At 39.2% G+C, this 15,766-nt stretch overlaps 1 protein-coding gene across 1 annotated transcript in view; it reads right to left on the bottom strand.

Moving 5' to 3' along the window:
• Ttc21b (tetratricopeptide repeat domain 21B) overlaps positions 1 to 15,766 on the bottom strand; it is a 76,252-nt gene that overhangs the window by 27,460 nt on the left and 33,026 nt on the right. Inside the window, exons 19-22 of the mRNA XM_051167098.1 lie at positions 11,438 to 11,544; positions 4,059 to 4,247; positions 2,751 to 2,861; positions 778 to 859 (exon numbers count right to left, since the gene is read on the bottom strand). Of these exons, the coding sequence (XP_051023055.1) occupies positions 778 to 859; positions 2,751 to 2,861; positions 4,059 to 4,247; positions 11,438 to 11,544 (489 nt within the window). The remainder of the gene's footprint in view (positions 1 to 777; positions 860 to 2,750; positions 2,862 to 4,058; positions 4,248 to 11,437; positions 11,545 to 15,766) is intronic.

Below are 15,766 nucleotides of genomic sequence, written 5' to 3'. Positions count from 1 at the left end.
GTGAGGGTGATGTGGCCAAGAATATAGCCTAAATCTACTCATGAGGAGAAAGATGGTCTGTATTTTAAACAAATAAAGTTAGCTAATTCCTTCCTAAGAAGTGAGAACAGCTTGAGGTAGAATAAAAACAGAATTTGAGTGGGAAAGAGAAAGGGTAGGAAAACTATGATGGAAGCCTACAGGAAATAAAGGTAGGTTTGGGCAAAGTGAGTAGGGAGGATATGACGTGATTTGTGCGTGGGAGTTATCCATGCAGGGCTGTGTGCTGATTAGGGAAAATGATAACAGAGAGAAGAAACCACAGAGTTAAGTTAAGAGGGCCTGCGTGCACTGCACACGGTGGGGAAAGCTGGCAGCCAATCGTTATTAGGAAGGTTGAGGGTTGGAGTGAGGTGCTGGTGACTGGGACGGGAGTTCTCTCTCAACTCTCTAGTTTTCTCTCTCTAGTACTGGTGGGGTTTGAGGCAAGGGGAAGGAGGACTGCTGGAAGGAAGTCTGAGGAGACAGAACGGAGTGTGCTGAAGTCTTTAAAGTGACACCGAGGGACTGCAAGACAGCCTAGCCAGGTTGTGCTCAGTGTACAGAGATCTGTAAATATGCATAGACCTGTAAACATAGCTGCTTGAGCTATGTAGACCCAAGTGTGGGGTTAGCAGAGTAGAAGTCAACCAACTACCCCTTCCCCAACAGTATACAAGCTAAAAAAGCAAAATAAACAAGCAAAACCTAAAGAGACAGGAAGATAACTACATTTGAACAAAATCAGTGTGTATTTACCTGGTTTTCGTTCTAAAAGCTGCTGCAAATGAAACACTGCTTGTTCATAGTCCTGCTTTCTGAACATGAGGTCAGCCATCAACTGCAAAGATAAATTGGTTCTAAAAATAGTCCCACATATTTTCACAATGCATATTCTCTTAATGAAGATTTAGCACTATAATAATATTTAGGAAAAACAGGAGGGACAGAAATTTACAAAGATTAATCAAGCATGCAAAACAGATGCTCTGTTCACATTTTTTTTTAAGCAAAAAAAAAAAGTTTCAACTGGTGGCATTAAGTACAAATAGGAGGGTCTGGAGAGATGCCCAATATTTATAAGCATGTGCTGTTCTGCAGAGGGCCCACGTTCAATTCTCAGCCCCCACCACAGGCAGCTCACAATGGCCCGTAAGTCCCGCTCAAGAGAGATCCGATGCCCTTTCTTCTGAGGGCACTGCACTGAGGTAGGTGAATGCCCCTGTTCCCTTTACAATATAAACACAAATTATACACATAAACCCTTAAAAAACATTTGAGAGTTATTAAGTATATTCCATTATGCTACTGTAGAAACATGCCTCTCTGCACTACAGTGACAATGAAAAGATTTAAAAAAAACAAACCTTAAGTCACACATATTTCAAGTGTAAAAATTCCGAGACCTGCTGAGATTTTCCATGTGTTTAAAAGCGAGATATAATCTGTTCAGTTAGTAAGCCTGAACGAGCCTCAGTGTCAGCCACACAGTATATTTAAACCTGAAAAAAGCTTTCACCCATGTAGAAAAGAAAAACTGTGAAAGAGGCCGTCAGAGGGTTCAGTGATACAGGGAGGCATTGTACTGGTTTTTGTTGTTGTTTTGTTTGTTGTTGGTGTTCTACTGCTATCTTACATTAGTCCCAAATGTCTGTGTAAGTGCGTCAAAGCCAGGGCTTAGCAAACCATGTGACGGTTGACCACAGAACAACACCTGTCCCACATGTCCCTTAGGCATAAACAGAAGTTACCCAGCTCAAGAGGGAAAGCAAAGAGTGATTTTGATTTGTTGTCACTCCTGTAACTGCATGGCTAATAAATAATCTTTGATTTTTCACTGATAAATGTGCCCATGTTAGAAATATATTATTCTTCCAAAAGCAAATAAGAGCAATGCCGCACTGTAAAATTATCTTTTATTTGCCTGTTTCAATTGTTGTCTCAGATGCTTACTGTCTCTGTCTGGTATTCTAGGCCTAGTCCTGGAAGCGTCTAGCCTGTGTATAATCTAACCTAGACCTAGAATGTTTTCATCCTCTCAGACTTACTGCTCAATGAGCTCACCCTTACTTGCTCTTTCTGGGCTCTGGGCTGGCTGGCTGAACTCAGCTGTTCTGGCTCAAACTCCCCTCCCATAGGACTTAGTTAACCTAGCTTCTCTCAGCCCGGAATTGCTGTGTTTGGCTTCAAACTAACTCAGCGATCTTCTCTAATCTTCTGGCTTTTTCTCATTTTCTGGCTCATTCCATCTTTACCTGAGTTCTCTCTCTGCAACCCATCTCTCTATTACTGTCCTAGTAAAACTGCCTCTTAAGTAGCTTTCATTTCCTCTTTCTTCTTGTGAGAGTTGGGCATATCCTAGTCTGTCAAATCTTTCCTGATTTGTCATCTTTTCTGCCACTCAATTAGACATCACTTTCAAACATGGGATTAGAAGCATGTACCATTATGCCTAGACCTAAGCTTTTCTTTACCTGATGCTTGCTCTATACCAGGCTGGCCTTGAACTCAGATCTGTTGGCCTCTGTCTCCTGGATTAAAGGTGTGTTTGTATTCCAGCTGGATCACACAGACCCAGGTCTTTGGATGTGATCTCTTGCCAGAACAGCCACGTTGTAAACTAACATTTCTCTACACCGCACCATCTAGTAACAGTTTTATGGATAAAATCTGAACATTCCTCATAGGACATAACATTCAGGTGGCTGAGCAGCAGAGGCCCCTAGACTGACCATGGTGGCAGGTTCACTGTCCTGGTCCTTCTGGAGGAGCAGTGCGCAGTGCCGCAAGGAGGCATCAAGGTCTTCTTGGGCCAGGTACAGCTGTGCCAGTTCCAGCATGATCTAGACAGCAAAATCAAGAATAGCCAGAAACTGGTTTCAAAAATAAAATGAATGCAACATTTGATAAGATTAAACATCACTTGTCTGAAAGTTATCATAAAAACGCCATGTGCAACAGACAAGATAAATGATACGTGCGCTCATCTCTGTCTCTCCAGGAACAGACAGAAAGGCAGGTGTTAACTCACTTGATAAATACAGGATACAGGGTTTCAGTACAAACTTCTCTGAAAGGCCCAGGGCAGACCTCTTTAGACGTATTCTCTCATTAGTAAAATGAAAGAGGTTCAAGTAGGTACACAGTTGCTAAGACGCTTCTGAGCAGAACCACTGTTCCTATTCTTAGGCACCACTGAAAAGGTGCCTGCCTCTGTATGCCTTAGCAAAGGCTATTCCGTCAGTGACCAAAGCCACGAAGGTCATCTTCATAGTCCCAGCATCGAGGAACAACTGAAATACAGATGCTGAAGTGCATAGCACAGCTTACCTAATGGATTCCAACCACCTACATTGAGGTAACTGTGACTAAAACATAGTTCTAGGCTGACTATTAAACCATAGATGGATATTTAAAATAAAGAAGTTGCAGATTTGGTTTATATTATTCATTCCACTACAAGGTGTGTATGTTTGTGAGTGTGTGGGAGGGATGGGGGTGAGAGGTCAACATCAGGTATACTACCCTGTCACTCCTCACTGCATGGTCTGAGACAGGGTCTTTCACTGAACTGGAGCTCACCAATTCAGTGGCTGAATGTGCAGCAATCCCCAGTGATCTTCCTGTCTGACTCACCAGTTCTAGGACTAATGTGGGTTGCTTCGCCCAGACTTTATACACAGCTTTTTGGTGAGTGCAGGAGGTCAAACTGGGGTCCATATCCTTGTGTAACGACTATTCACTGACTGCCAACTCTGCAGTCTCTCCAATGTAAGGCATCATCAAGGTTTTTTTTTTGTTTTTTGTTTTTTTTTTTCTTGACTTTGCATTACTGGGGATTGAACTCAGAGCTTGGCACATGCTGGACAAGGTGTTATACTCCTAGCCCCATATTCATTCTGAACGTTTTCCAGAAACAGTATTGATATTTTTAAACTTTTTGCTACATTTATTTTCAAATCTCTTTTATTAGCAATCTAATAAGGCTTCTACATCTGAGTAAATTAGATGGTACTTACAATTGTTACGCCAGTACTGACCTTACTATCTGTTTCACAATGAACCAGGGCCTCTCTATAAAACATAATTGCTTTTTCATAGTCTCGCTGAGCCGCAGAGTGTTTTGCAATCTCTGCACAAATTTCGGCTGCAAAGTGTTTCTGTGAGGGAACTGCATCTGGCTGTTCCATCTGAACTCTCTTCAATATCCGAGTCTGCAGTTCTCGAGCCTACAAACAGTAAGCATTAAAAAATGAGAACGGAGCAGGAAAGGAAAAGAAGCAATTTTCAAGTTTGTATAACACTGTAACTTTACTATGAAATTTATATGGGTATTGATGGTCTGTGATATAACAAACTAAACCCCTCACCCCCAGCATTAAGATCTCAAACATGCAGCTACTTGCAAATAAGCCAGCAGGCAGTATCTGTCCACCCGAAGTACTATACTAGTGAGTCTTTTTCTATGTTACAGGGATGAATGAAAAAAATAAAACAAAGGAAAGGCAGCAATGGAATAATCAAGAAGATTACTACATGTTACTGATACATACCTATAAATGCTAAATGTTATGCAATAATACAGCCAGGTTACAAGTACATTATATGTTGTAGCTTATGAATTTATCAAATGTTTTTGTAAAACATAGGAATACTGAAACCCAAGCAGGCTATTGACCCTAGATTTTCCAATCTTGGGAAGGCATCAACAATTTATTTGAAAGGGATGGAAAGAAAACATGACAGCTAGTTATCCATTGTAAAGAAGCAATATAGGCATTGTAAGATACAAAAGTTAACAAAGAAATGACAGCAACAACCAAAAACCCCTTGAGGCAACCTGAAAGTCTAGTGATAGGTAGTCGACTGACAATATGTATTAACATGGACCTATGCTATGCACAGGCACCCAAGAACGACATCCTACTCTGCGTAAGAATATAAACAGATTGCTAGACTGGAATGGCATGTTTTATCCATACTTCTGGTTTACAGGACTTTAGTAAGTGAGAATGCCTTTCATTGTACTGAACAATAGAATCTAACCATGAGTTGTTGACAATCAGTCACCGTGACACATTCAGGAAATAGTGAGCACTGCCATCCTCACACATCAGGCTGCACACAGGGCACCGTTTCAAGGACGCCTGCCAAGATGTTGGTTGACAATTTATATTTGATGAATATGACTTACAACATCTTAAAAATTTCATTTTAGGATCACCAGTTTAGAGAATTATAACAGGCTTTTGGAAATGAAATGATAAAACATAAATTGACATCATATACAGCAAAGATTAATTCTCTTTCATGAATTTTAATTTTGATTACATAAATATGTATATATGCATGCATGCATGTGTATGTTTCTGTTTTTGTTACGCACCTAGGTATGTATGTGTACACACACACACACACACACACACACACACACACACACACACAATGTATTTATTTTTTACTTTACTGAAGCACATTGCATCTTTCTGGCCTTACCTTATTTTGCCTACAGTAAAAAAGGCAAAAATGAAAAGGAATTATAAACAGTATTCTGCAACAGAGGCTCACAGCAACATCCTGAAAATAGCTCCTACTTTCTTTCTTTTTCTTCGAGACAGGGTTTCTCTTTGTAGCCTTAGCTGTCCTGGACTTGCTTTGGAGACCAGATTGCCCTGAAACTCACAGTGAATCACCTGCCTCTGCCTCCTCTTCCTTTACCCATCACAGAGAGAACTGAAATGGTTTGAACCTTGGAGACAGCCTCAGTTTACAGCTGCTTACCAATCTTACTATTAACATTTCCCTCTTCCTTCATTTTGTTAAAAAGAAAGTCATCTGTGTTGCAAAGGCTGGGAACCTCACTATGAAGGTACAGCATCAAGCAACGGCCTTCTCTCTCTGTGCCATCTGATGGCAGAGGGCGAGAGGGTCAGAGAACAGGAGGATGATATGAAACTGTAACTTCTCCCTTACTTAGTCCACACTGATCCATTCATGAGGGTGAGTATTTTAAACACTATTCACAGGTAGAACTCCCAACTCTGTTTACTGAGAATTAGATTCCAAACACACACTTTCTGAGAGATGCAGGTAAAACCATAGCAATTTTCCCAAATAAATGTAGGTTTTAAGTTTCTGGGCCATGATTCTGATGACCAATACCCAATGATGCAGTATTACTTTGGTTTATGATTTGGGTGTCATGTGATTGTCTAGAAGCTTCTACTTTGTATCCGTAAAAGCTATGCTCCCAGGACATACTGTGAAAACTTCAGTATTAGAATTACTAGGAAGGAGCTTGAAAGTGAGAATTCTGATGCCATCTGAAGAGTTTGCCATTTGAGTGCGAATCTGTTTATTTTCATTTATTTATTGTTTTATATTTTGCGGTTTTGTGACAGGGTTTCTCTGTGTAGCCTTGTCTATCCTGGACTCACTTTGTAGACCAGGCTGACCTTGCCTGCCTCTGTTTCCCTGAGTGCTGGGATTACAGGGGTGCACCACCATGCCTGGCTCTGAAAATGTTTATTTGTAAATCCCCAGGTGATACTGATACCAACAGAAACCATGCCTGCAGATGGCTAGAGATCCCTCAAGCATTCCACCCAGTGCAGTACCCACTACTGCACTTTACAGAGAAGGAGACACACACAGGTGGTGAGCACAGCAAGTCAGCTGAGTAACTGGTGAAACCCACTTCACATCGCACAGGGGTCCACATGCTAAATGAGATTATGAATGTAAAGCTGTCAGTTCAGAGCTGGGTATATAGACAGACTCAGGAAATACTATTACTATTTTAGCTCTCTTTTATTAATTGTAAAACCCAGCACAGTCAGTAGTCATTCCTGCATCTTTATTGTAAAGTAACTAGGGAATGTTTCTTTTATATGTATTTTAAAATATTTTTATTAAAATGTTTAAGATTAAAATGATTACATCACTTCCCTTTCCTTTCCTCTCTCCAGCTCCTTCTCTGTACCAACCCCCTCAATCCCTTTCAGACTAGTAGCGTCTTTCCTTTTGCTGTTATTGTTGCATATATGTATATAAACACACAAATATAGAAATACAGCTGTTGATTCTCTTTAGTGTGGCTCCCTGTTCAGAAGCACTGTGATTTGAATAATAAATTTTATGACCTAAAAGAATTGTACAAGATTCTTAATCTATATAATCTGAATTTTATCTTTGTATCAGCTAAACTTCTAGAAAGGCAAACAGTATGTTGGTGTGTATCTCATTTACTTAGCTATCCAGAGAAACACATTTATATGTGTGTGTGTGTGTGTGTGTGTGTGTGTGTGTGTGTGTGTGTGTGTGTTATAGAGATGGAGAAGACATATCAGAGAGAGAGAAAGAGAGAGAGAGCTTGCTATTTTTATAAGAATAAACTAGAAGATATTTGCATAAAATAATTCTGCATTTTGTATCTAAAACATTACACAAAAATGTTAAGTGGCTATAAGAATAAGTATGATCATTATTAAGAAATATTTTGTATAGAACTTATATGAGCAATACACATTTCTTTTAAAGACTTGTTTTTATTTATCCTGAATTATGTGTAGGGCTGTGTGTCTGTATGTTGATGAATGCACATGAGTACAGGTCCTGAGGAGGCTAGAGGAACCCAGACATTCCCTAGGGCTGAAGTTACAGATGGTTGTAAGCTGCCTGATGTGGGCGCTTCAAACCAAACTTGGGAGCTATGGAAGAGCACCATGTGCTCTTAACCACTGAGCCATCTCTACAGCTCCAACAATGCATTTAAAAATGGTATTATATTATTTTATATTTATTTAAGAGTAGAAAAATAATTGCCTTTTATCTATATGTCCAACCAACCAACCAACTCAGTTACACAATGGTTTCCACGGGAGCAGAAAATAGTACACTAGTTCAATTTTGGAGGTCAGGAGAACTGTAACAATGGCTTCTAATTTTCCCTTTCTGTTTTTGTAGCTTTATGTTGCATAGCTTATGAATGATTCAAAATAAAATACACCATTACACTGAATATAACATTAATTTTTACATGTTGAATACAAAGCTACATGCCTTAGAAAAATATACGTGGAGAAGCTATGCACATTGGAGAAATACAAATGTTGAATGTAAGAAATATAAACAAATATAATCTTCACATGTTAAAAAACTCATCCAGAATTAAGCTATGAAATCAACATATACTGGATAGAGAGACAAAAGTCAGCTAAATAAGAACCCACTGAACCAATATACTCTGAAAATACAGATGTGTTAAGAGTTTAGGAATAATGGTTGACTCATCAGGGAATGGGAAATATCAGGGAAGGGAAGGGAAGAAAGGGACAGATAGCTGCTGAAGTCTGGCAGCAGCTAAGCAGGAAGAAACTAGGAACGAGAGATGCCCTGTGTACATCTTTGGGCTGACATACAGAAGTCGCCAATCTTACAAATGGCTAAGTCTCAGGTGTCCGTCTTAAGGTTTGCTTTATTAGAGCTACTGACTCATAATCTGTGGGTGGGAAGGGTGCACACATGGGGTGTTAGTTCTCTCCTCCACCATGTGGCCTCTGGGGATCAAAGTGGTGAGGTAGGTGGTGAGCCTTGGCAGCGAAGTACCTTTACTCACTTGCTAAGCCACCTTGCTGTTTCTTGACTCTAGTTTTCTAGCCACTTGATTTTGCATGCAGTAGTGTCAGAAGCAGAGGTCATACCATGGAGGACGTCATTTGCTTAATCACTGTAAAGTCCTAAATTGGTATCCTAGAACACCTTTGTCATGACACTTCAATTATCTGTGCCAATTAACAGCTTAAGGCTTTGAGACTCCATGGCTGTGGATACATTCTAAATAAGGTAGCTACAGTAGGTAAGCTAACATTGCTGGGTCATGCTGCATTGTTCTCTATGCTAGGTTATTATCAGGTCGTATAAGCAAATGAAATATTGACTAGTGATGATGGGTTTTGCAAAATTTGAACCTCTTCTTATGATAATTCTGTAATATTCAAGAACATGTTTAGGTATATAAATTCTTAGGAATCAGAGGCCAGAGAGAAGGCTCAACGGTTAAGAGCACTTGCTCCTCTTGCAGAGCATCCACGTCACGTGACTCCAGTTCCAGGAACACCCGGAACCTGCATGCTCATGGTGCATGTATAGACAAGCAAGCATATGCACACAACAGAAAACAATTAACTAAGAAACAATTAGAGGTTAGAGGAAGAAGTGGCCGATGGGTAGAACAGGAAATAAACTACAAAATACTAAATAAAATACAGGTGCTAGAAGACACGTATGCATAATAATGTTTACATAGCTTGCTGAGGGATTATATTATTACCTAATTGTTCAAAGGAGTCTTCATTTGGCATTATAGGGAAATGCATCATGCAGTAGTATTAACCATAAGTAATTTTTTTTTTTCGAGACAGGGTCTCTCTGTGTTAGCCTTGGCTGTCCTGGGCTCACTCTGTAGACCAGGCTGGCCTTGAACTCACAGTGATCCACTTCCCTCTGCCTCTCAAGTGTGAGATTAAAGGCATGCACCACCACATCTGGCAACTATAAATAAAATTTTAAGCAGCCAGTTTGAAAGGATGAGAACCAGATATAGGCAAAGCTGGAGCCAAAAACATGCACTGTGGTCCACACAACACCTACAGAATACTAAACCAAAGTAGGAATAACAGACCAATGGAGGGAGGGGAAATGGACTGAAAGTAAACTAAAAAACAAAAAACAAGTCAAGAAAATAGAACGTGAAGTTTTAAAAGCTCAAAATGAATACAAATTGTAAGATGGCAGATAGAAGTCCAAATATAATCCACAATTACACTGCTTGCAAGCAATTAAAATAGCCACTTTGTTTTTTCAAGATAGGTTTTCACTATGTAGCTCTGGCTGTCCTAAAACTGGCCTCAAACTTACAGAGATCCATCTGCCTCTGCCTCTGAGTACTGGGATTAAAGGTGTGCACAGCCAACACCACCCAGAAATACCACTTAAAAAAACTGTACTGGGGACTGCACTACATGCGATCAGCCCCTTTTTGATTTCTCACTTTGAGAGAACATCTCTGTATGTTGTTCAGGCTGGTCTTGATCTTACTCTGTACCCCAAGCAGGCCTTGAATTAGACTTTTCTTCTTTTTCCAGATTCACAAGTAGCTGGGATTACAAACTTGTATTACTAGGCCTGGCAGTAAATAAATCTTCTAATGAACGATTGACAGAACAAAATTGTCAGAACAGATAAAATACTCATTATAGGCCATGAGATCCTTATTATAAAGGAATGAAAAGTTGAAAGTAAAAACATATTCTAAAAACACTAACCAAGAGGAAGCCAGAGTCAGGTGGGGAGATGACGTCATGGTAAAAGCGCTTGCTGAACAACTCTGTCAGGCTGAATTTGATCCCATCCGTGGGACACACATTAAGGTAAAAGAAAAGAAAATGTGCTCCTCAGTCTTCCCTCTGACTATCCCATGTCAGCCATGGCATAAGCCACACCTACCACGTCAGCTGACAAGCCACAGTGGCACCATGGCAAGCATTCCACAGTGCCAAAAACACATCACGGATCAATGCAGAAACTAGTTCCCCAACTGATTGTCATATAGAACATAAGGCAAACTTCAACAACATTCACAGTACCGAGCCACTCAAAGTACGGTACTGGCACTGGGTAGTTACAAGAAGCTAGGAAAGTAGCCCCAAGCCTAACAGTCCCAATGATTGCCATTTCAGTTTTTTATAGGTCTGTAAAAATTTCTGTTTATTAAAGCCAATATGTACATACCCCTGCCAGAGGCCCAGGGGAGGGGAATAGGGCAGAAGAGGGAGGAAAGGTAAGAATGGGAAGAGGGAGGAACAACAATTTAGATGTAATGTGAATAAATTATAATAAATAATTAAAAATATGTACATACAATTAAGAAGAAAACTACTTTTTTATTCCTAATAAAGTTCCATCATGTGGTTAAAATCAAGCATTCAAGGGAGCCAGAGAAGAAAGGTGAGACTCATTAATATTATTAACAAGAACAAGCTCCTGCATGATTATTAAAAAGGCAAATAAAATAAAAAATATCAAGACTATGAAAGATACATTTTTATAGTAGATACAGGCATTCAGAAGATGTATTTTACTTGATAATTAAATTAAAATTAAAACATGACCCTTAAAATTGACAAAAGGAAATTTAAAATAATCAGTGGGAAATCTATTAAAGTTGTTGAATTAAAAAATAGTTTCTATAAAGGAAGTATTGAAGCTTCAATGGTTTAAAACTAAAGTGTTCCCAACATTAACCATCTTTATGCACTGGATCGTTATTTGTTTTGATCAATCTTCTGTAATTAGTGGGTCAACAGAGAGCATTTTCAGCCAGTCTCCCAGCCCTCTGCCACAGTCATATACACTGTACCTGCTGTAAGGCAGCAATCGCATCGCCCGGTCTTTCCATTTTAGAGTAAACTTTGGCTAGAAGGACTTGGGAACGCCCATCCTCCATGAGAGCTGACAATTCATTTACTAAGAATAAATGCAAAGAGGAGAATGTCATCTTAAATAAATGTCTGTATTTCTCTACATTAAAAAAGGCCGTAAAAAGATTTTGACAGTGAATAAAAACCTAAAATTTTAGGTAGTTAAAGTGTAGTAGCTAAACCTTAAAAAGGGGGGCGGGGCTTAGAATAGTAACCGACAGGAAGAAAATATAAAGAACTGAACAGTAAACTAGCATTTGGTTTAATTAGCAGGTCATCTCATTAAGACTGTGATTTTCATTTTTAAGTCTGTAAAGATGTCTGTTTGTTGAAGCCATTAAAATAGAATAGTATCTGCATACAATTAAGGAGGAAATTGCTTTTTTAAAATCTTAATAAATCACCATAATTAAGAGCACAAATGGCAGTGCCAACAGATGAGGTTTCTAGTCTAGACGCATCTCCAGCTAGCTGTGCAATCTCCCTTATACTTATAAAATAACACTACCTACTTAGCATGTTGAAGGTAGAATTTCAAGCAAGCCAGCTTGTGCTAAATAACCCAAACAAAGTGGCATGTGGCAATCTATGGACTACTTTGTGACTGAAGGGTTGTGTCACACCCCTAACTGTAAACAAAGTTAGTTTGTTGCACCATTTATGGAATGCACAATCTAGGCCACGTTCTGCTACAAACTTGCATATGCACCTTACACCGGTGGAGGTCAGAGCACTATGTGAAGGAGTTGGTGCTCTGAGGTTGTCAGGTTTGGCATCCAGCACCTTTGGCAGCTGAGCCATCTTGCTGGCTCAATCACTGTTCAACATTTCAACTTGCAAAGTAGTGTCTGGTTTTAGAATTCGCTTAATTAACAAATCTGGGTAACAAAAACCCAGTCTACTATGAATAAGTTTCCAAAAGGGGCAGGTAAGAAAAGTTGTGTAGTGGGCATAAGTAACAAGTAGTCAGGTACAGTGCTAAAGGCCATGTAAGCCAAGGCTTTGCTCTGGCCCAATCACAGGGACAGAGGGGGCTGTACAGGTAATGTATCTGGATTTATACTGAGAAGAGTCAGGTCACTTCTGGACTCAGAGAGGCTGTAGCAGAGGTGTCCAGTTGGCGGTGAAATAAGGGAGGCAAACCAGCCAGCTGGCATCCTAATCCAAGGAAGGCAGAGAGAAAAGAAAGTAGTAGAAACTGAGTAGTGGGAGCAGTGTGAATCAGAAGTGAGTCATCAGCTATTTAAGCATAGTGAGAAGACAGAAGCCAGGATATTGGTTCTTACCAACTGCAAAGGAGAGTTAAATTGCAATGGCTGTGAGGAGGGTTCCATGCAGAACACAGTGGAGAGGTGCATTAGGAACTCAGGGTTAGCCAGATACACTTATATGACAATACATAATAATAAAGATGTACGTAAAAAGCCAGGTGCTAGTATTTATCACCTGTGGAAACCTGTATACATGAAGGAAAGTGAGGTGTAGAATGCTGATTTAAAAAACAGGGACAGTTAAAAGCTAATTAATGCAATAGTACATGAAATGTGTGTGAAGGTATCTGAGTATGGCCCAGGCTGTGTTCAGCAAGCACTCAATAAGCACTTCCTACACAAACACAACACAGCTAATTTATATAAAATATGTACTTGTAGCTTCCCCTATACCCTTAGGCCCCTTTGTGTTTATTAGCGAGATCTGATAGATTCATGCACGCTTTTTGGCATGAGGAAGTAATCACACAGTAAATGTATCCCTAATTGGGAGGATTTATGGGTCAAGTTCATTAAAGTTAAACTAAGACCGTTTGGGAGTATTAGAAAGTTTAGGGTAAAATGCTCTTACAGATGGAATCGTACATGGTGCTAGCAAAAGAAAACCAATGGAATGAAATTAAGTTTCCTTTAGAGTCATATATATGATATTTATTATTAACTAAAGGCAACATTTGAAAAAAAAACAAGATTGACTAACCATTTTGAAGATGCTACAAAAACTATATATAGTTTAAAGTTCATAATTAAAAAATAAAAACAAGAAGGCTAGGTAACATTTCCAAAGACTTTTATAAAACTGATTAGAAAGGGGTTCTTCAAATAAAGTAATTTAGAAATCGAAGAAAGAACATGGTCAGATACAGTATATGATGAGACATAATAAGTAAATACCAGCCCCAGGAAGACTGTGTACAAGAAAACCAGGCAAAGGATTAAGGGCAAAGGCGACGTATTAAAAACAGATTGTGATCTGTGAACAGTAAGAGTAACCCCAGTCACCAAGGGGTGCGGATTAGCGCAGGGTTATGTCTTATTCTCACAATGAATACTGCACCGCACTTGGGAATTTCACCCTTGAGAAGGTATGATCTTTTAGGCATGGTCGCAGTTGAAACAGGAGGAATGGCATGGATTCTAGCCCAGCCTGGTCCTAGAGTGAGGACACCTTTCCCACAAAGCAAAACAACACACACACACACAAAAAACAAAGCAATATTCAGTTTTAGTAAGTACACAGAGGTATATGAACCAAAATCAACTCAGTTTTTTCTTATTTTTCTTCAAATGCTAATCAGTAAGTGACATATATAATACCCTGTGATATTACCAGTATGACAGACGAGCATGCATATGTCTGAAACCGAGGGCTGTATTTGCAAATAAGGAAAGAAATTATACAACGAAAAGTCAACACTATAGAATTACACATATATACATATATGTATAGTCATTTATACATGGCCTAGTGTGCATAGTCATCCCTCAGTATCCTGGGCGACTGGTTTCAAGCACATTCAGCCAATACCCAAATCTGTTACCTAAGTGGTGCAGGATTTGCACACAACATGCACATGTCATCTGGCATCATTTAAATCTTCCCTAGATTAATGATAATACCCAGCACAAGGCAGCGTCACACAAATAGCTCTTCTACCATGCCAGCTAGGAAGCAATGACAGGAAGAATGTGGTCAGAACAGGAACAGCTTTCTTTGAAATATTTATGACCCACGGTTGGCTGGGTCTGTGGATTCCAGAGCATCAGCTGTGACCACATGTGTATCAGAACAGAGACAGCAGTAGGCTGGCTTATGAAATGATGCAGTTGATTAAACTGGAGTTGTCTGTGATAAGTGGGAGAAAGTAAGGCTTCCACTTACTTCAGCAATCTTTAAATTCTGAGATGAGCAACTGGTATATTTTACTAAAAAAATAAAAACCTTACAAATTAACCCTGTACATTCATAAAAAGGCAACATGAAAATACTGGAAAAAGTATAAATGCACAAGCACTTTCCCAGCACTTTATTCTTAAGAAATATAAGCAAATACGAGGGGAGATGGCTAAGTGGTAAAGATGCTGCCAAGCCTGACAAACCAAGTTCAACCCCTGGGCATACTTCCCCAAATTGTCCTCTGGCCTCAACAACTACCCAATGGCATGTGTGTGCACCTGCAACACACCTTATAAACCCAGCAAGTAGAGAATGTAAAACATTTTAAAACAAAGTGTACATCAAGGATTAAAATATAAGCATATTAGTTGTAAGGTGGCTTCTGGTAGCAATACCCGAAAACAAATGTTCAATAATACCAGTAAAATTAAAAATATTACCAAGTTATAAAACATTAATGCTATTTGATCAAATGGTATAATGTACTGGTAACAACATACATTTCCTCACATCGTGTATGGAGAAAATAACTGATATGTACTTTTATAATAGCTGAATTTTGTGTGTGTGTGACATAGAGGTCATAGTCAATGCCAGGCCCACCCTACCTTTGAGATAGGGTCTCACTGAACCTGGAGCTGAGCAGCTTGGTCAGAGTCTGGCTAGTATCAAACAGGAGTGCTGTCTCTGCTTCCTCGTCTCTGAGATTATAGGCTTCTTAAAGTATGTTTCCTGTCAGTGCTGGGAATCTAAAGTCAGGTCTTCAAGGAGACACTTTACCAATGGAGCTGCCTTTGCAGCCTCTCAAGATGCTTGAATTCTTTTTAAAAAAATGTACTATTTTTAAAAGTTAAAATGTATAAAAGTGTTAATGTGCTTAAATACCAGTAATCGTGAAATATATATATATATATATATAAAACTTATTTATATCATTTTGGAATTAAGTTCTCTTATAATACAACAAGCCATTTGTTAAACCTGTTATTAAATTTAAAGCACAACCATTTGGTAGAATTGAGTTCTAAAAGAAGAAAAATACACATGAATCCATATGATCAACCACAAACAAAAATAGTGAGCAAGGCGATATATAATTG

This window comes from Acomys russatus, chromosome 24 (assembly GCF_903995435.1).
Source record: "Acomys russatus chromosome 24, mAcoRus1.1, whole genome shotgun sequence".
Classification (NCBI taxonomy): Eukaryota; Metazoa; Chordata; class Mammalia; order Rodentia; family Muridae; genus Acomys; species Acomys russatus.
This window is presented reverse-complemented; position numbering and strand designations above follow the sequence as displayed.